This window comes from Danio rerio, chromosome 23 (assembly GCF_049306965.1).
Source record: "Danio rerio strain Tuebingen ecotype United States chromosome 23, GRCz12tu, whole genome shotgun sequence".
In the NCBI taxonomy this organism is placed as follows: Eukaryota; Metazoa; Chordata; class Actinopteri; order Cypriniformes; family Danionidae; genus Danio; species Danio rerio.
In genome coordinates, this window is record NC_133198.1 from 23,486,833 (window position 1) to 23,508,797 (window position 21,965).

General features: G+C 36.3%; 1 protein-coding gene across 2 annotated transcripts in view; it reads left to right on the forward strand.

Annotated features, from left to right (window-relative positions):
• camkvl (CaM kinase-like vesicle-associated, like) overlaps positions 1–21,965 on the forward strand; it is a 73,882-nt gene that overhangs the window by 18,212 nt on the left and 33,705 nt on the right. Inside the window, exon 2 of one of the 2 annotated variants that reach the window (XM_009296777.5) lies at positions 21,010–21,034. The exons of the other annotated variant lie outside the window; for it this stretch is intronic. Within the exon in view, the coding sequence (XP_009295052.1) occupies positions 21,029–21,034 (6 nt within the window). The 5' untranslated portion in view covers positions 21,010–21,028. The remainder of the gene's footprint in view (positions 1–21,009; positions 21,035–21,965) is intronic. 2 annotated transcript variants of the gene reach the window in all.

A 21,965-nucleotide genomic window follows, 5' to 3' on the forward strand; every position in this document is an offset into this window, starting at 1 on the left:
TGCATGACACACGCACGCACTGTGAGAACTCACTGGCATATTGCAGAATCAGAACGAGTCCAGTACTGAATCTAAAAATATGGTCAGGTTCCACATTGTCTGGTCTCAGTCATTTAGAACTGGCTTATACCATCACAGATATCAGAGAGCCAATTGATTTGACTATTTGTGCTATAAAACATGCTCCGGCAGATGTTCTGGGGACCCTTTTACCAAATTTTGGCACAATATAATAAACCAACAATAGTGCTTCACAAGCCTTTTAACGGGGAAACCTAACTAATGACCTCGAGCTGTAGATTTTGTAATCTTGCTAAAATGTAACTCAATACTGGTCTTATGTTATTATCGTTGGCCACGGAAATAATGTAAATGAGATTTGTAAGATACGCTGTCTTCTATTTGCTGGACAAATGGTAAATGAAGTGTGAAGCTTTTAATCTGATTCAGTGTGACCCAATTGAGTCGAATTAACTGATTGAATTCAAATGAGCTAATAAATCCCTGATCGATCTTTTAGCGTAGGTTGATCCCCTACAGCACATTTAAAAAGTAACTGGTACAAAGTAGAAGATACGACATCATTACTCTACTTTTTTAACCAGTGCTATAGCTGAGCACTATCTTGTAACACCAACTACAACAGTAAAGCTTGGTATAGACTAGCATTGCACTGGGACTTAAACTATTTTAAGCCCTTTCAAAGATTTAATGCCTTGAAACTGTTCAACAAACTCTTTAAAAAGATGTGTAGTTTACCACGTCAAAATAGTGGATTTGCTAAATAATTGCACAGTCCTGCATTTTCAGACGGCTAATGTTCTCACATGTGGATTGATTTCCAACACATAATTTTACATATTGCTTATGATATGAATAAACAATGCATATGAAATTTTTGGTCTTCAATGTCAAATCTATATTCCATATTTTAATGAGACTGTTTTATTTAATTTTAAGTTTGAATATTTTGTATAAATAAATGTATATAAATAGAGTACACTTAAATTAAACCAAATATATTTTAGTCAACTAAATCTAGAGTAGATTTAGTCAACTAAATTTTAGATGATTTTACTCTATGAAATCTACTCTATATTTAGTTGATTAAAATATATTTGGTTTAATTTAGTAATTTAACTAAAATATTGTCTTTATTAGTAAACTAAAGCTAAAATGATTCAGAAGGCTAAAATATAACTAAAACTCTAAAGACTACATAAAAACTTGCTGTCCGAATGTTTATTGATATTTGATCTTTTGTATGCAGCTATCTACAGTGCATCCTGAAAGTATTTATAGCGCTTGACTTTTTCCACATTTTTCTATGTTACAGCCTTATTCCAAAATGGAATAAATTCTTTTATTTCCTCAAAATTCTACACAAAATACCCCATAATGACAATGTGAAAAAAGAGTTTTTGAAATTGTTGCAAATTTATTAACAATAAAAATCCTGAAAAAGCACATGTATATAAGTATTCACAGCCTTTGCCGCAACAGTTCATCTTCCAAAAGGACAATGACCCAAATCCCACCGCCAAAATATCAATGGAGTGGCTTCACAACAACTCGGGGAATTTCCTTGAGTGGCCCAGCCAGAGCCCAGATTTAAATCCTATTGAACATCTCTGGAGAGATCTGCAAATGGCTGAACACTGTCCCTTCCCATCCAACCTGATAGAGCTTGAGAGGTACTGCAAAGAGGAATGGGCAAAAATTCCCAAAGACAGGTGTGCCAAGCTTGTGGCATCATATTCAAAAAGACTTGAGGCTGTAATTGCTGCCAAAGGTGCGTTAACAATGTACTGAGCAAAGGCTGTGAATACTTATGTACATGAGATTTTATGGGGTATTGTGTGTAGAGTTTTGAGGAAATAAATAAATTGAATCCATTTTGTAATTTTGAAAAAACTGGAAAAAGTGAAGCGCTATGAATACTTTCCGGACGCCTTGTTAATTTGGTTCATGAGGAGGCTGTAATGTAGGGCAAGGGAAAAATACATTTTACAGTTAATTGCATCATAATATGAATAGATGTGTACTAGTTCAAATGAATCACGTCTGGCTGGATGCAGTAACGCACAGCTTGTTAATTCTAGATTTGATTCGTGAAGAAATTACTCTGCTGAACGGTTACTTTTTAGTTTATCAAAGACGCCCAGTGCAAACGGTGCCATTCACAGATTAATGACTCCTATGAGTCAGATTGTTTAATACATCAATTGAAGACCTGAAGAAGATTTAATGAGTTTGTAGATTTATAATTTAATGATAGTTGAAGAAAATTTACTCACCCTCAAGTTGATCCATACCTTTGAGTTATTTACAATAGAAGATACTTTGAAGACTATTAGGAAGCCGTTTGAATATTTTCTTCTGTGTACAGCAAAAGAATAAAACTCATAAAATATTTGGGATTATAGTGATATAATAGTATATTGGCATCACATAGGAGTCTGTGATATATTATTATGTCTCTAAAAATATAAATATAAAAAAGCTGCATAATTTGGAACTGATATAAACTTAAAAAGTTAAGCCATAATTCCTTTATTAGCGAAATTAAATAAATCAGAACTGAATCAGGAAATCTGTCTTGACACTCAGCCCAAGGACACATTCATATCCCGTACAGTACATTCCCTGTTATTGTTCATTTTAATACACGCTTATATCTTGGCACAATTCCAGAAGGCCAGCTAGATTTTCATTTGAAGTTTGGTCCCACTGGAAGTGCCTTAATATTTCATACATCTATTCCAGCCACTAACTAATTACCCCAGTACAGTGTCGAGCCCTACAGTACAGAGCAGGAGATGAAACTGTGTATTAGATCGACTGAAGGGAAGGAGGGGGAGGGGGGTGGGGGGGGTGATTGAGGAACACATCACCCTTCTTTGAGATTTGAGCTGGAGAGCTCTGAGATTCGCTGTTTTCTCTTGAAAGACATCACAGACATCTATAGCCTATTCTGAAAAGTTTAGCAGTGCAGCTATACTGAGTGTTCCTCTATGAGGCTTCGGCTTTGAAATGCTGTTCTACATCAGCATCTCTACATCACTTCAGACACTTTCACAGACTTCAGTTAAAAAAATAGGCTTGAATTCAGTCGCTTTATTATCTTATAATAAATATAAATGTAAATATCGACCTAAAGTTATTGTGATTTCAAATCCGTCATAGAAGAAACTGTCCAAAGATACAAGAGAACATGTAATAGCATACAACTAAATAAGCTCTGTAAAAAAACTGACAAATGGTCAGTATTCATTCGGCTTAGTCTCTTTATCCATCAGGGGTCGCCACAGCAGAAAGAACCGCCAACTTATCCAGCATATATTTACCACAGCTGATGCCCTTTCAGTTGCAACCCAGTACTGTTAAACATCTAAACACACTCATTCACACACATACACGATGGCCAATTTAGTTTATCCACTTCACCCACGCTGCATGTCTTTGGACCAACCCAGCCTCATTCTGTTTACGTACCCCTATACATTTGGAGAGAGCAAAATATGTCCCAAAATATGCTACGTCTTTTGCAGTTTTTGTTTTCATGAATCTACCAGAGGCCGCTGTGTACTCTCAGATTTCAGATTTCTTTTGCGAATGCCATTCACGCCTGTTGTTCTCACGTGAATCCACCAGAGGGATTTCTGTTGAGTGACTTACTAACTGACTGACCAACCGACCGATTCCCCCACCCTTCCCTAAACCTAACCACAGTTTTGAAAAGCAATCCAGAGAAAGACAAGACCGCAGATTTTTACCACGTATTCAGATTTTACCACATTCTCACCGTTATTTACTTGTTTATTTTATTTTTTCTTTCTTCACTGGACTCGATCCTCGTTGTCGCAGTCAACTCCACTCTATGTCTCAAGTCCGCCAACATACGTGTCGAGCTACCAGACATACTAGTAACAGCGGGAAAGCCATCTACACGGAGGAAAGCGGTCAGCTGGTAAACAAGAAAAGCAAAGCTGCCATACCATTCCATAGCATTCATTTTAAAGACAAAATGCTAGCTTAGGCTACATAATTTGTGATCTCCAGAAACATTTATAGGGCTACGGTTTCAGATTGGGCCTATGTTGCTTTGGACTGTGGGGGTAACCAGAGCACCCAGAGAAAACCCACTCTAACACAGGGAAAACATGCAAAGTCCACACAGAAATGCCAACTGACCCAGCCAGGACTCGAACCAGTGACCTTCTTGCTGTGAGGCTACAGTGCTAACCACTGAGCTGGTGTCGCCCCCAATGGTCAGTATAATCATTTCAATTATGTATGTCCCAGTGCATGCTGGGAAGTTGGATACTGCAAAAATAGAGATAGAGCTTTAAAGGGCACTTATGTTAAAAAATCTACTTTTCAAGCTGTTTGGACAGACGTGTGTAAGTATAGTGTGTAGACCGTCATATTGGGGTGATATAAACACATCCAGTCCTTTCTTTTCAATTTAACAACATAAAAACGGTGGACCAATTGGAGTGGTTTTTAGATCGACCGCAGCGTGTGAATCAAAGCGTTTTCACCAGAGGAACACCCTTGCTCTATTTTTAGATGCAAGGCTCATTGGGCTCAACACAAGATCAGCATTCACCACATGATCGCTGTAATCGGAATTATTGTTTGTAACTTAGTTTGTTTGTAGGTAGGTTCGCAAACTAGTGTACTTTTCATTGCGTCTACCTTAAACTTCAGCAGTTTGCATTTCTCAAGGTCACAGAAGCTCCCTGTGAGTGTGATCTTAACTCGGTGCTGCTGAAAGTGTGAGCGCCTTTGCCTCACGTGAGTGTCGCTCCATTGGAAATAAAATAACAAACTTGCCTGCAGGTTGCACACCAGAAGCGCCGCTCGGCGATGCGCAGAGCTCCATCCGAATAGTTTCATTTGAAATAACATGCTAATGTGTGTGTGTGGTTTGCCGTGTCACAGCTCTTAGCGCGTCATCCATGTGCCTCAGTCAAAGTTAATTCAGTGTCCATGGTTATTAGTGTACAAGCTCGGAACTTTAAACTAGCACACAGTTGGCTGTAAAACTAGACAAATGATTGTGTACTCTCTGCTTGGTCTGTGTCCGAGGCGTACATGTATGGCTTAATGCTGATCCTCTCATTCATGCCGCTTGTTTCTCTCTGCCTGCCTGTCTGTTGCCAAACACAAAGCGGGAAAGCTATTGGCTCCGCCCCCTTGTTACATTGGCTGGGAATTTGAAACTAATTTTCATGTGAAGCATCAAACCCCTAAAACAGAAAGCTGTGTATATGCCCCCAAAATGACACATTATAACACATTATATAAAAAAATCTGAACTGTGTGTTGAACTGAACCTAAACTGGCACACCCAGAAGAATCATAAAATTAATATTTAATCATAAAAATGGGTAAACTATGTGTCCTTTAATCAAAAAAAGGAAAACTTCATTTAAATTATTGACTTATTTTCTCTAAAGTTGCTAGCTGTTAGACTTGCACTGAGTCTAGCATACCATTGGCATTTTTATTATTATTTCATGCATTATTTACCTGATGTATGAATAATTTTTGCAGTTCTAGTTGACTGTTGCGAGGAGGTTTAAAGCCAAAGCATTTAAAACAACAAGCATTGCACAAATGCCAAGTTGTTTTCTCCTGGTACCAGTCACTAAAAAACATTTCAGGTATTTTTTTTTTCTTCATCCTTCACTTGTAACCTTCTACTTTGTTCACTCCATCCCTTCTCCCCGCAGTCTTCTCCGTTTCATTGGCGTGTTCTTGCTCTTTCTCTCTCTTTTTCCCTCTGATTCTCCCAGGAGCCCAACTGACCTAATTCTCCTCTGAAGACATGGCTGCACACGCAAACGCTGTTTCTCACACTCACATCTTTCATATCCCAGATTCACCTCACCTTATGAAAAACAATATTTTCATTTCATCAGCTGTGGTAGATCCATGCGCCGTCCTCATTAAACTGCTATGAAGCTATTTTGTTTCATTCACAGCAACTTTAGCAAGGGGTCTGCAGCCGAAAAGTTTGTTTCAGTGTGCGTTTGCTTTCTCAGTAGACCCATTACTCTTGTTTGGTGCCAAGTTCTTCATTAGCTTGAAGACCCTTCTGATTGGGGGAGTCTGATTAATGAAGGTTAAAGCCGGGGTTGTAAATTGGTGGGTCACTCACAAACCATAATGGATCACAAGTTAGATCTATATGGGAAGATTAATAGGCTTATAAACATTTAGAAAGTGACTATATTTACACGGACATCAGTAATCGAATTATTCGCCTTAATCTGAATAAATAAGACAATAATATGATTGAGGTGTTTACATGACTTGCTTTTGAATTCTCCTTTCATGATCCCTTTTTACAAATTATAGCACATAATTCAATTAACGTCACTGCATCACCACGATATCCACATTTCCTCCAGAGTTTCATGTAATTTCTGGTCTTTAATTTTTTATTTGGCACTTTCACTTTTATTCAGGAACATTTCATGCATGCCCCCATGACAAATAAATTATTGGATGCAAGTATGAACTGCCGGAAGAGTGTTGCTTTAATGGAATTTGATGCTGCACAGCGTATGGGAAAACCCCCCACCCCTGTATTTCCCGATGCAGGTGTCTTAATCAGAGTATTATTTTAAACGCATTAAAATCAGATTATTGGTGTCCATGTAAAAATTCAGTTGTTATAGACACACCAAACTGTGTGACATAAAATTTTATGTCATTGTTTTACACTCAAGTTAAATTTTTTGTCAGCTTTAATTTATTAGTAGTACTTTTAGAGATTTTATGGTAATATTTTAATTAATGACATATTTGAATGTTTTTGGATCTCTGATGCTGGTGAAGACACACATGACATCAAAGTAAACATATTTAATCTTTTTTTGTTAGTGTTAAATTTTGAATATTTTTATTTAAATATTATTTAGGACTCTATTTATTTATTTATTTGTTTGTTTGTTTATATTTAACCCTACAGAAATTAAATATTCCTGTTGTAAATGACAAATATTCTATATAAAATTAAGTATTATATTATTAAAAAATATATTGTATACCAAAAGTGAGTAAATAAATAATTATTAGAATGCAAATATCAATACTAATATTTATTCAGTAAGTTAAATAGCAAAGGTTCTAATCGAACAATCGAATGTTCAAAGGCTAGAGGTGTGTCCTAAATCGTATACTTATGTGCTATTCTACGTGATTTTGTAGTTTGAATAGTGTATGTATATATATATATATATATATATATATATATATATATATATATATATATATATATATGTATAAGAATTAGGGATGCTCATTTCGGTTAATTTTGCTAACCGACAACCGCCGCTCATTAATCGGTTATTAACGGTTAACTGGTCAGATTACTATTAATTTTATATTAAATAAATTGACGTATCTATTTTGTGTCTGACACATTAAATATTGCATTTTAAAATACTGATTTATTTTTATATGCTAGCATATTAATAGAACAATACAACAGAGCATTTTCACGCACCTGCAGTGTTTAGCACAGAAGAGCAGAATAAACTAAATAAAATGAATAAAATAAATAGGACTGCCCTAAATTATTTTTCACTTAAATAATTAATTTATATTACAAATCGAAAACACTGACTGATTATTTTTAATAACTGGCGTAGGCTGTTTTTTTCCAATCATATTTTTGTCTTCCGTCAAATAAAATAGCAGACTTCCTCTTCCTTCCCTAACATGCTTTTTCATTCCAAAAACGCGAGGCACATCTCACTGCCTTTATGTTGACAAGGAAAAAAGAAGAAAAGAAGTGCGGTCCTCTTATAAAACGACTGAATCAGCTGGGTATCGATTGTGCAAAAGTGTTGCTGTCTGTGTTGTTACAATTGTAATATTTAGTTATATTGTGATATTCAAGATTTGTACATTCATACAGCTCTGGATAACTTAAAACAGCGATTAGACCTTCAGAGCGGTGTTAATGCATCCTGAAGTAAAGCGAAACGGCTATAAACTCCAGCAAGATAAAGTGATTATATGCAGTCATACTTTATCTATAAATAAAGTATAACTATAGAAACTGTGTTCATCTTAACTGAAAGCTTTGGCGTGTTTGCTGGCCTCACGCATCGCGCACCTGTCAGTCAGTCAGCACGTAACCCCAAAGGATTAAACAGATAGCGCACAGCACTATGCGGTTACAGAAAAGTTTGCGCTGTTATAATCCACTTACCTTTTAATACGTTTTGATGCGTTTATAATCCGCTATTAAAAACAACAACAACAATAACTGAATGTTTTGAAAGGGTAATGTAGCCGTGGCTGGATGCATTTTGGTCCCCGCCATGGAAGAATGAATGTAGCGGAAACCAAGCTCTTTAAAAGTTCACTCTAGTTGTCTTGACAACACAAACTGCTGCTCTGGGATGAGCTGCGTGCAAAAGATGCCCCTCTTAACGCAAAGGCGCATTTAATCGGCCTCTTATGCAGTCAAACTAAAAATATATAAAATAATAATTTTAATCGTTTAACTGATAGCATTAATCGGTCACAAACGCACCCTTTCGGTTAACGGTTAATCGATTATTTTGAGCATCCCTAATAAGAATATACTATTATAGTATATAGTAGTATAATTAGTGTAAGCAGTGCAAGTAGTAATGTAAGTAGTGTGTTCACATTGAAAACTCTGATGCTGCGTTCACACCAGACGCGGAACGCGCGTCAAGCATGAGTGATTTACATGTAAGTCAATGCAAACGCGCGAATAGACTGGATGCACCTCTGAAAGCATCTAGTGGACTCAGAAACGGCCCTAAACGTATCGACGCTGTTTTTCAGCCTTCATAAAGCACATAAACACTGTTATTTTCTTGTGTGTTAGCCATTTAGCAACGAAGCTAGAGTCACTTGGCAGACAGAAGCCCTGCCCATCACGCGAATCCGCGTCTGTTCTGAAGTGAATTTGACATACGAATGGAGCGGATTTGACGCGCGAATGAAGCAAGTAAACTCAAATGTTCACGCGGCTATTTACGCACGAATAGTGCGATTTATGCGCGCGTTCTGTGTCTGGTGTGAACAAAAGCATAAAAAGAATAAGTGCACTTTAAATGTCCAGATGATGCACTTATTCCACCGGTTAAAATAATTGTGTAATGATTTACACTTCACAAACTCAACAGCCGGAGCTTGATTTTTAAAACAAATATCTTTGAGAAATTTTCTTAAGAGTGATTATACCTCCTCCCAATGGTGCATATGTTTATACTCATTGCAGGTACTATTTGGTAGTTTGGTCATTTATTTTGCTAATTTGGCAACCGTCAAACATCATCTGGGAAACTATTTTAATATCCGCTTAGTAAATAAACAGTTAGTGTTCCTTTGGGACGACACTATATTCAAATATGCTATTGAGTGTGTAAGTAGATAACTGAATAGTGTAGTGTGCTGTTTGGGACGCAGCTTATATATTGGTTAAATATTGTTGAAAACGTGCAAACTTTTATAACACCAAATGTTGAAAATGTAGTAAATATGTTAGTAACTTACATATTTGCACACATAGCATTACCAAAAGGAACTTTTAAACTATAATTATTGTGCAGTGAGTAAAATAAACTTCTCAAAGCAATAATAATAACTTTATTTTTATTTATAAAACTTGCTGTTGCTCAGTGGTTAGCACTGTCGCCTCACAGCAAGAAGGTCGCTGAGTCCAGGCTGGTTTAGTTGGCATTCATGTGTGGAGTTTGCTTGTTCTCGACGTGTTCTTCTGGGTTTCCTCTGGGTGCGCCGGTTTCACCCACACACCAACCACATATGCTATAGGTGAATTAAATAAGCTAAATTGGCTGTAGTGTTTGTGTGTGAATGAAAGTGTATGGGTGTTTCCCAGTACTGGGTTGCAGTTGTAAGGACATCTGACGTGTAAAACATATGCTGGATAAGTTGGCAGTTCATTCTGCTGTGGCGGCCCCTGATGAATGAAGGGACTAAGCCAAAGGAAAATGAATGAATGAAAAAATGACTTAAGCTGTTTTCTTTTTACACTGTATTTCTTTTGCACACTAAGAAACTGTCATTAAATTTAATAAGTTGCAAGATTTGTCTATTATTCAGACATTTTTATTACTAAAACATGTTTTTAACTATTACAATAGAGTCTGGAAAAATTAAGATTTGAAAATATGAGAGAATAAATAAATAATTTGAGGGGGTGTGGGGATACAACTTATTTCACAGTCTTCTGAACCTTCTTTTTAGAGATGGATATTTTTATGGACTTTAGCACAGCATTGTATTTAAGTATTGTAAATAATTATATATTTCAGTGTTCTATTTTTAGGGCAGTATCGATACTTTAGGATGTATTATGTTAAAGCAGGATTCTGAGGGAAAATAATTGTGCAAAGGTCTCGGTTCAATAGAAAAACAACCCTAAAGCTACTGCAGATGCTCAGCTTTTTTCCTTTTTGAGATGCTTTTGGCATATATGGCATATACTGCTTTGTGGGTGTGTTGCAAGATATTTCTACATTTCTTTTTGTGGGCCGTCTGATTTAGCATTTTTGTGATTCTAAGAAACAATGAATGACATAACAGTTTTTAATTGGCTGTGTTCATAACAGATGCTCTCCATTTCTGTTGCCAGATTTGGCTTGTATAACAACGTCCAACACAAAGCCTTTGTCCATCGCTGATTTAAATCTGTAAATGGTATCATCCCAGGTTGTGTCCTTTATTCCTTCTTCTTTTTATGATTGTTTGTTCCACTTTCACATTTAAAAACAGAGCTTCAGCGTGAAAAGGGGGAGCTGGGTAAATGAACAATGGTATAAAGGATCAAAGCTTCATGAGAATAGACAGATCGAGTCGAGAGACAAACTGTTTAGAGTACAATCATCAATTGGGTTTTGAGTGGAACAGAACATACCAGCTTCTGTGATGCTTGGTTTTGCATGGAAATAATATAGTAGTGGAGAGCAGTGAAGCTGAGGCGGTTTTCAAACAGAATCTTGAACAGTCTGCAATGTTAGTTTAGCATCACAGCTGGTGAAAGAAACTGCCAGAAGGATTTGTGTTTGTGTGTGCGTGCCTTTGTGCTTTTGTGTGTGAATGGAAATGCATGTGAATGTCTGCAGGTGAACATGATTTTTCTTGCACACATGCGTTTATTGATCAGCCAACCTCAGCATTATAAATGAGAGATAGTTATTATAAATCACAGATACAAATCAATAATTATTACACCATCCATTCCACCTTTACACCACTAAATTCTTTGGCTGACAGCTTTATTTAATGCCCTGACAAGTTAGCCAACTAAATATACTGATGGCAGAGGAGTTTGAATGTCATTGACCTTTAAAACCTGTTCACACTAATACTAATGCAAAAAACACAAATTATCCCATAATATAAATTGCAGGTAGAGCAAAAAAGCCTGCTCTGCACTGATTAGTTTATGGCTTGTGGTTGATTGACTTCTTATAGCACCTTTAGTGGTAAAGTATGGTTCAGTGCGGGTCATCTTTATCAGGTTTGTGTTTCCACTGCTAAAAGGCTAACAATGGTGGCGTGGTGTACGACAGAAAGTTTCAGTCAACATCATTCTAGCTCGAGGAAATGTCAAAGTAAAGCTGTACAGGTCGTTCACATATCATATGAGAAGCACTTCTCACAACACAGATGCTTTATATACATGAATACTTGTGTTTAAATGTTGATTACTAACCTTACTATGAACATGATTTGGTTATAACAGCAGATCAATCACAAAATAGCCTACTGGAACATCTGCGGTTACATAAAATAAATAAATAAATGCAACAGATATGAACACATACAGACCCTTGCAGTCTATGATATGTTACCAATTACAGATAAACAACAATCAGCATACATTTAGTCCTTATTTAGGTTCAAAAACAACACGCAACATATAGCCCACAGTCAGTGCAAACCTCTCATCTGTATCTTTAATCTTCACCCTCACATAACCCCTTGTTAGAATGTAATTCTGTCATTCCGAGTTCATAATAGTCCAAAGGGTGATGATAATAATGAAATATGGCAGTTTGTTCATGTTTTATGTTGCTGAAAGAATCATTTGCTTCTTTGTTTTTCCCGGCTTCTTCACATCAGTCTCGCGTTCTGAAAGGATCAGACATTAGAAGCACTTCAATAATTACGCACACGTTATTATCATCAGCTCAAGAAGTTTGTTATTTTAAAGATGCGTGGTGAACACATATGAGAAAGTGAAACCGCTCATGTTTTAGACAGCCTTGTAAAAGATTACGGGGCACAGGATGGATTCTGCTCTTCTTTTCTTGGCTTTGTGACTGTTCATCAAGACGACGACCAGGTTTGTTTGAGCTTGGGTTGACCATGGCTTGTTATTATATGTATATGTTACTACGGTGTAACATCTTGATTGTGTATTGTGTTCCTTTGTTTTCATTATGGCTTATTGCACAAGCTAGTGACGCATCTCTGTAAACCAATAGCGTTCAGTTGCACATCTTGCTCCTCCTTTTGGTACCCTTTTGTTGTGCTAGGTATCCTTTGCAAAGGCTACCCAAAATGTGGTACGGTAATGGTACGATTTGCTTTTAGGTAGCTTTTGACAGTGAAAACGGCCATAAAAGCATACCGAACCAAACCATACCAGACCACTCAGTGGAAACGGGCCATAGGAAACCCAATCCTTATTAACATATCTGAATTTTAGAAAGTTTCTTTAGCACTTGAAAACAGCAGTAGAAACAGTAACAATAGGGCTGCATGATTTGGAGAAAAAATCTAATTGTGATTTATCTGATCAAAATTGCAATATAATGATAAATGAGCTGCAGGTTTGATTTAGCAGTTTTAATAGAACTAAAGAAAGACCAAGCATAAGCACAAAGTACGCTACACTATGCTACTGTTTATTTAATTCCATTTTACCAATAAAGTTACCATGACAAATTAAGAAAATAACTACAGTATTTTATATAAAAGTATATATATAAAATTGTATATGTAGATAAATAATGTCTTTGGTTTTACTGTATCAATCTGAGTACAATAGGTTTCAGAGAAAATATTAATATAGATCAACGGATCAAATAACTAAAGACATTTTTAAACTCTGAAATATTAAAGTCTTAAAAAGGACTTTACCCAAAAATCTAAATTTACTCACTATTTAATCACTCGTTTCAAATGTTTAGGAATTATTAAAATATCTTCCTCTTGTGTTAAACATAAAAAAGAAACTCATAAACGTTTGAAACAGGTGAAGGGGGAAATGAAAACATTGAGTAAAGTTTGATTTTGGGGTGAACTATCGCTCCATTATGATTAAACTCTGCATTGATTACAATCAACTGTAATCCCAGCTCAATATTGCATATCCTGCGATGTGACTATTGTGCAGACCTACAATATACTGTACAATGTTTTTATTTTAGACGTGAATAATTCACTCTAGACGAGAATAAAAAAATTGATAGTCATGTTTAAAATATGTGTAAGAAGGTCAAGCCTTCTAAGAAGGTCTAATTGTTTTCATTTTATTAGAAGATTTTTAACATATCAAACTGCAAAATTATACATGCACACAGTGATATTTTCTCACTTGTCATGTTGCATTACATCATGGTCACAAGCCTCTTTAACCACATTGAAGCCTCTTGATTTGATATATAAATAAGCAAGTAAAATGACTTAAAGCTTAAGCGATGGCATCATTGTGAAGTTTAATGTAAACATAACCTTAGTTTTGATAGTTTTAATGAATTGAATTACCTTAATTTGGTTTTTAAATGTTTAAATAATCATGTTCCAATGCTGTTTTCTGATCTAATCAGTAGGCATAAGACCTAACAGAGTCACACGAGCAACTGCTAATGGTGACTGTCTTGTGCCAAAGTGACCTCTTTTGGTCAATCTGTTCTGTCTGTTAAGGGAACCAAATTGTGGAATGATTTACCTGTTAGCCTAAAATTAGAAAGTAATATAAATGTTTTAGTACTTAAAATGTGGTCAAAAACAAAACAGCTGTGTTTACACAAATATTTTACTATTAGTTTGTTGATCATGCCGCCTTTGCTTTTGGCTTATATCAGTTTTATGTAAATGTTTATTATGTGTTTTATGTTTATAATAGTGCATACAGTGTTTTCATTTTAGGTCAAGCCTCCCGTGGAAAGGTGTTATAAAACCAAAAACAATTAATTAAATGCATTTGGTTGTCCAGTGTAAAAGAGAAGTCCATGTCAAAATAAATAAATAAATAAATTAATAAAACATAGATTAAAAAAATGCAATAAAAGATTGTATCAATATTTAAATTCATATTTATTGATGCTATATGGATAAATACTTTTAGAGGTGTCTGTATTTTCACCATCTTTGCATTTCTGCCAAAGACTATGCATTTAGGACTGGCCGATTAATCAAACTTAAATTGCAAACAGGATTGAGCAAAGCTGTGTCAGCTTGTCAGAAAGCAATGTTGTGTGATTTGTAGTAAATCTCTGCCAATTTTTGAGGTAGTGGCACATATCGTATCGCAGGGTTAGAGAATTGTTATAGGTTGGGATCATGATACTCAGAGTCAGTTCTTTCTTTGCTTTTACACTCACAGCTATATTACACTACTTGAAAAGTTTTATCTTAAACAGAATAGCATAATAACATGATTATTTGATACAAAACAATATAGCAAACATTTTTACTCAATTATTTTTTACTGTATGTTACACTGTTAGTGTTCATTTAGCATTTTCCTTCCATCTGAACAATTCCAGATATAAATACCACCTTCCTGTTTTTGTGGGTCTGCAAGCTGTTCTTGCTGTAGGGTTGCACATGCGGCCTTGCGTAATGTTAGAAACGAGTAGGTGAGGTTTATTTTTAAAAGGAATCATCCGGGTTTAACAAGTTCACATTTATCGACAGCATTTGCGGCACATTGTCGATTCCCTCGGCTTGTAAAAAGAGTCTAAATTATTTTCTGTGTTAATTGACAGTATGCCATGATAGAGCTTAACCTGTACTGAACCAGAATCTTTGATTTAACAAGGTGTCTGATTGCATCAGTCTGGCATTTACAGTTTGTGCTGAATGTGAACCTGTATTGTGAACCTGTCACATTACAATACGAGCTATCCAAAGAGGCTCATTGACTATAACAACTATGTTAGGCCTGACAGCAAGCCCACATCCTGTAAGTATTGTTACTTGTGTCACATTTGAGAAGACATTTACATAAATATAAGGTACAGATGCAAAAATTGGCCATTAAAATGAATATTCTGGGTTAAATACAGCTTAAATGTTTCATAGATATTCAGGGCATTATGTCTAATAGCACAGAAAATCACATTGAGTCATCCTTCAGTATATAAAACCAAAATAATGATGCTGATAAAAAATACTCAAATGTATAGTCACTTATTAATGTTTAAAACCTTGGTATAATCACATGAAGTTTAAGGGTATGACTGAAAACTTCGTTGCTTTTTGTTTGAAGTAGTTTTAGGGTAATGTTCAGGTGAAAGTGTAAATATTCCATCTTTTGTAAAGATCCTCTGTGAGAAAACAGCAATTAAAAAGCATAATATAATTGGGATTCATTTACAGTTGGTTCCATAAATATTTGGACGTCTACACGATTCTAACATTTTGGCTCTTTACACCAACACAATGGATTCGAAGTGAAACGAACAAGATGTACTTTAACTGCATTGTGTCAGCTTCAATTTGAGGGTATTTACACACAAATCAGGTGAACACTGTAGGAATTACAATAATTTGCAGATGTGCCTCCCACTTGTTAAGGGTCCAAAATTAATTTGACAGAATAATAGTCATAAATCAAACTTTCACTTTTTAATTTTTGGTTGCAAATCCTTTGCAGTCAATCACAGCCTGAAGTCTGGAACTCATAGACATCACCAGACACTGGGTTTCATTCCTGGTGGTGCTCTGCCAGGTCTCTAAAGCAATCGTCTTCAGTTTCTGTTTGTTCTTTGGGAGTTTTCGATTCAGTTTTGTCTTCAGCATTTGCATGATCAATCGGATTCAGGTCAGGTGATTGACTTGGCCATTTACTTCTTTCCCTTCAAAAACTCTTTGGTTGCTATGGCAGTATGTTTTGGGTCATTCTCTGTCTGCGTTGTGAAGCACTGTCCAATGAGTTTGGAAATATTTGGGCAGAAAATATTGGCTAAAACACTTCGGAATTCCTCCTGCTGCTGTGAGCAGTCTCATAATCAATAATTACAAGAGAACCAATTCCATTGACAGCCATACATGCCCAAGCCATGTCACTACTACCACCATGCTTTACTACTTAGGATCATGAGCAGTTCATTTCCTTTACCCTACTCTTCTCGTCCCATAACTCTGGCACAAGTTAATCTTGGTCTCATCTGTCCATAGGATGTTGTTCCAGAACTGTGAAGGGTTTTTTAGAACTCTAATCTGGCCTTTCTGTTTTGAGGCTTACCAATGGTTTATATCTTGTGGTGAACTCTCTGTATTTACTCTGGTGTAGTCTTCTCTCGATTGTTGACTTTGAAACACATACATCTACCTCCTAGGGAGTGACCAACTGTTGTGAAGGGTGTTTTCTTCGTCAGGGAAAGAATTATTTGGTCGTCCACCACAGTTATTTCCATGGTCTTCCAGGTCTTTTAGTGTAGCTGAGCTCACTGATCATTTTAAGAATGTTCCAAACAGTTGTTTTGGCTATGACTAATGTTTTGCTATCTCTCTTATGGGTTTGTTTTGTTTTGTCAGCCTAATGATAGCTTGCTTGACTGATAGTAACAGCTCTTTGAATCTCATCTTGAGAGTTGAAAGTAACTGATTAAAAATAAAAATAGCATGCTTGAAATTAACTCTGAACCTTTTATCTGCTCATTGTAATTGGGATAATGAGGAAATAACACACACCTGGTCATGAAAAAGCTGAGAAGCCAATTGTCCAATTTTGGACCCTTAATGAGTGGGAGGAACAGATGCAAACTGTTGTAATTGCTACAGTGTTCACCTGATTTGGATGTAAATACCCTCAAATTAAAGCTGACAGTCTGCAGTTAAAGCACATCTTGTTCGTTTCATTTCAAATCCATTCTAAATTTATATTAGAATGGGGAGCTCTCCAGTGTTTGTTTTTAATCACATACAGTATATGCAAGCTTGATGGACTGAACAGAAGAACTGTGCAAAAGTGTTTATGAAACTAAAAATGAACTTTGCTTTGGCCTGATTTCTTTAAAAAAGGATGACATGCCACTTTATGTATTAACTGAAGTATTTCATGGACTTTAGACTGGTCTATTCTTAGACTTTCCAAATACATTACAGTAAACAGTTTTGTTTTTGCTTTTTTATTTTGGAACCCAATTTAATGCAATTATACCACTTGTTTTGGTTCAAGAAACCTTACCATCATACAAAAACGAATGAAAAATATTTTATAAATGAATTATGTTTTAGAAAAAGGCTAAAAGTTTTAGTTTAGACCCTTCTTATTACACTAATCATAAACTGAAAGTTGCATATGATAAATGTGGATGGTTTTAATGTCTCAGTCACACAGACTCATGAATTTGAAATAGTCTGTGACCCCTTGTCTGTGTTATCTCTTAATGTGTGTGTGTGTGTGTGTGTGTGTGTGTGTGTGTGTGTATTTTCAGTTGAGTAAGCATGTCTCAGACCAAAACAAAGGTGAATTAAACTCAGGATTAGTGGATAAGTGAATGTATCTTTTTCTCATTATTCCATTTAAGCATGAGTTACCGCACTACCTTTCAGCAATAACCCACTCAGCGCAAATGCATAATTCATAAACAAGCAAGCAAGCAAGCACACAAATGCCCTCTCAACTCTCTGTCACAACCTGTGTGTTGTCTTTCTCTGTTTGCCTCCCTCACCTCGATCCATCAATCTTACTGTAAATCTGCCAATCAATCCTCAAACAAGAATGAGACGATAGTTCAGATAGTTCGGCGGCTGTGTTTGTATCTCAGTTCAGGACTGTAGCTGTTTCTCCCTCACCAAAATTGATTTTTTTCTTCAGTCAATTGCTACTTTTATCTGCAGGTGTCCATTGACCAAAGGTTACACACACCGGCTCCTGTTTTAGCTCCTGCGTCTTCCCCACTGGGAGATATACAGTATCTATAGCTGAAGCACAGCCTGTAGGGAGACTGAGAAAGGTAATGATGCGGATGTCTTGTATGTGGCCCCGGCTGTGTGAGACCCCAGGGACCTCATTTAGAATCTGCTAGGACACAGGCATCTGTGTTAAAAAAAAATGGCTGAACCGCTGAAAGGAGGGTCTCATGAAGGGTCCTTTTACCGCAGCTGCCAGCATGCTTTAAAAACTCGTTATACAGCAAAACCAGAGCAATAGGCACATCTTCTGCTGTACTGGACCAGCAAGAAGCCCATCTGCTTGCCTCAAATGGCTTCGGTTATGTTTGATTTCCCCTAATGGGTTTAATGCAACTTAAAAAAAAAATAGTAAGAACCAAGGCACATTTGCAGCTCTGGGTTTCTATAGCAAAGGAAGTGGCGTGAGCATCAATTCATAGAAATCCATTCAAAAGGCTTCATTTGCATTTGTTTTGGAGCTTGGTTTTAAAATATGTCCATAATAAATAATAAATAAATAATACAGCCGGCGTTCCTCCGGCAGACTGATGCTGTAAATTTACATCAGCGCACTGAGCAGAGTTTGCTTATTAAAAAGGAGGGTGTAAATTATTTTGTGCTCTGTTGTTGCTTGCAGACAGTTCGGTGATGAGGGAACTATGAACTATGTGGAGATGGCTGATTATAATTGGGCGGAGGGTTTGCTCATGCAGCGAGCAGGCAAACGGCTTAAAAAAGGGAAATGCAACATTTGCATTGGCTTCTCAGGTTCAGAAGAGAGTACAGCGAGCAGCAGGAGTGCCTCATTATATTGTGGCAAATCCACAATGAAATCAATTTGTGCCATCACAGGTAACCATTCCACTTAATATTAAAGACATTGGAAATTGAGTGCCGTTTCAGACAGGAAGACGAATGAAGGCTTTAATGGCTTCTGTCTTTCTAATGAATAAAATCTGTTCTCCTACTGTCTTGTTGTACCTGCGGTCGTTTAACACAATGAGTTCTTCTCCTCTGCCTACACAAATCTCAAAATACCATTATGGGTGCTTTAACGTTTCTTGACAATCACTGAACCGATTCTTGCCATATAAATCTTGCCATATCCTCTTTTCTTCCCCATTCTACTAGAGTTTGACAAACACATCATCAGTGGCTTGTGATGGACTATGGGTTTTTTCCTGCTCCATTAGATGTTTATGGGTCAAAGAAGAAATCGAATTACATTTACAAAAGCTAATGGAGTTTTAAATACATGGAATGCATTGTAATGACAAGTTACGTGTCTTTAACCCTTTTGTGCTGTTGGGGATGTTTTCATCCACTCTGGGGTGATTTTAAGTCTTAATTTGGCCAAAACTTTTTCTGCGTTTCAGCTAGCGGAATGACTTTTGAAACTTATTTTGACATATTTTGTGAAAATGCTTTGAATTATTTAAAGAACTCAACGATACACATCCACTAAATCAAACTGCTGTAAAAATGCATCAGAGAAATACTTTTTCTCTATTTCTATTTCTTTGCATAAATTTGTTAATCAACCGGGATTTTAACTGTTTAATTGCCAAATTCATAAATGATGTCACTGATTTGCTAAAAAACACACAAAATGGTATATTTTCAATATAAATAGTATTTGTGGACTGGATTTGTTTTAAACTTTTATCAACGTCTTGGACATGTGAAACAACATTGCCTTTAATGCATTGTTTTTGCTTTTTTTTCTCCCTTTTTTTTCTCTTTTTTGCCCCATTGACTTCTTTTAAAAAACATTATAATCATGCATTTTTGATTGTTGGTGGTTTTCCTTATTGCAAAGAGATAAAATTTGTCATTTTTACTGTTGATCATCAGTTGGCACCATTAACCCTTCAGATAAGCCTGCGTAAAAAAGCGTAGTCTCTGGATTTTATATGGAGTATAACAGCAAATTAAAGTGTGTGCGTGAGAGTGACCTTTGCGCACTTGCCTTGATGTGTCTGAAAAAATCAAAATATGCCTCATATAGTTTGTATATCATGCTCTCAGAACTACATGAAGTAAACAAATACAAAGACTGTGTATTTATGCACCTTTAAATGTGGTTAAAATGGAAGTCAATGGACAAAAACAGTCACCAACAGTAAATTAGGGGGAAAACATGAAAATCTAACAATGCATCAAAGCCAATGTTGTTGAAAAAAAATCCAGTCAACAATTACTTTTTATATTGAAAATGTAATTTTTTTGTGTTTTTTCACCAAATCAGTGACATTATTTGTGAACTTGGCCATTAAAGTGTTAAAATCCTGTAATTAAAAAAATATATATTTACTAGTTTTTAATCAGGACTGAGGTCGATTAATAGATTTATGTGGAAAAAAAGGAAAAAAACATTATTCTGGTGTGTTTTTACAGCAGTTTGATTCAGTGGATGTTTTTATTTTGAACATGACAAAAGGGTAGTCAATTTGAACAGTGCATAAGGGTTAAATATGAGTAAAATAATGTCATTCAGAGGTAAAAAAAAAAGAAAAGAAAAAAAAGAATACATTTATATGACCACTGTAAATTTACTTGTAAACTTTTTTTGAACAATTTTTTAAAGTATGCTTTTCATTATATATGATTCAAGTTGACTTAAATGATTTTCTTTTCCGATATTCTGGTACACGAAAGGCACCTGTATAACAAATGTGTTTATGTGGATATTTACTGAGATGGTTATATTTTCAAGACAGCTTGATGTGTATATGTGTGCTCAGTGCAAAACTATGCCTAAGAACCCTAATGTAAGATAAGTGTTTTTTTTACCCTATTGTCCCCAATGTAGTGGAAACTTCTCAAATGGTCTCCTTTTTTTCACAGACGACAGGTTTGGAACAACATGAGAGTGAGTAAATGATGACAAAAATATCATTCTTTGGTGGATTACCCCTTGTCTTATTGGGCAATCGCAGTGACATGGAGCCCCTGATTCCTTTGACGTGACTTTTCAACATGCTTTAGAACCTTCAATCGTCATTTTCCTCTGTTGTGCAGTTGCTTATTTTCCTCATTCAAATCTCACCCTGGCTAGCATTTGTGGTTGATTCTCCCAGTTCTTTGCAATCTATTCTCCTTGCTGTTTTTGCTCCCTGTGTCGTCACCATTGTGCACTTATTCTCAGGGATCACTCATTCTAGTCACGGATATTATATGTGACCTACAGAAACAGGCAAAATCAAAATTCGTGTCTTCAGCATCAGTCCTGGTCAATTCATAGCATTCCACCTGAAGGGGAACAGATTGATTTAATCCAGGCTTTCACTGTCCTTCCTGTATGGAAGCTGTCCTTTTGCATCAGCTCCAGATTTCTGAGCCTCCCTCCCGAGGAGCAGACAGTTTGGATGAGCATCTTCTGCGTGAGTGAGAGCCTTTCCCTCCTCCCCTGAGCTGTGGAGCATCCAGCTGCTCCAAGCAGCAGCCCAGCTGGACTCACTCTGTCTGGGTGGGGTTAACAGTGCCCCATTTACATTCATGCCAATGTCAATTCCAAGAAGCCACAGCTAAAGTCAGACACGTTATTGATTTTGGAGTCGATCCAAACCATAGACGAGTAACTTAAAAATGAATGCAAGGCTGTGTTTACACTTGGCCTTAAAGCCTTTCTCGGGTGATCGGTTCACAAATGGTCAGACTGCGAGAGTTCAGCGTGTTTCTGCTTAGTAATAAAGCAGAAATAAGTCTAAAAAGTCATTTTAATCTCACCCAAAATGCAATATTTTAATTAAAAGTTGATCATTGTCATTTTGGTTGAGTGTTAAAGGTGCTTCACAGGATCT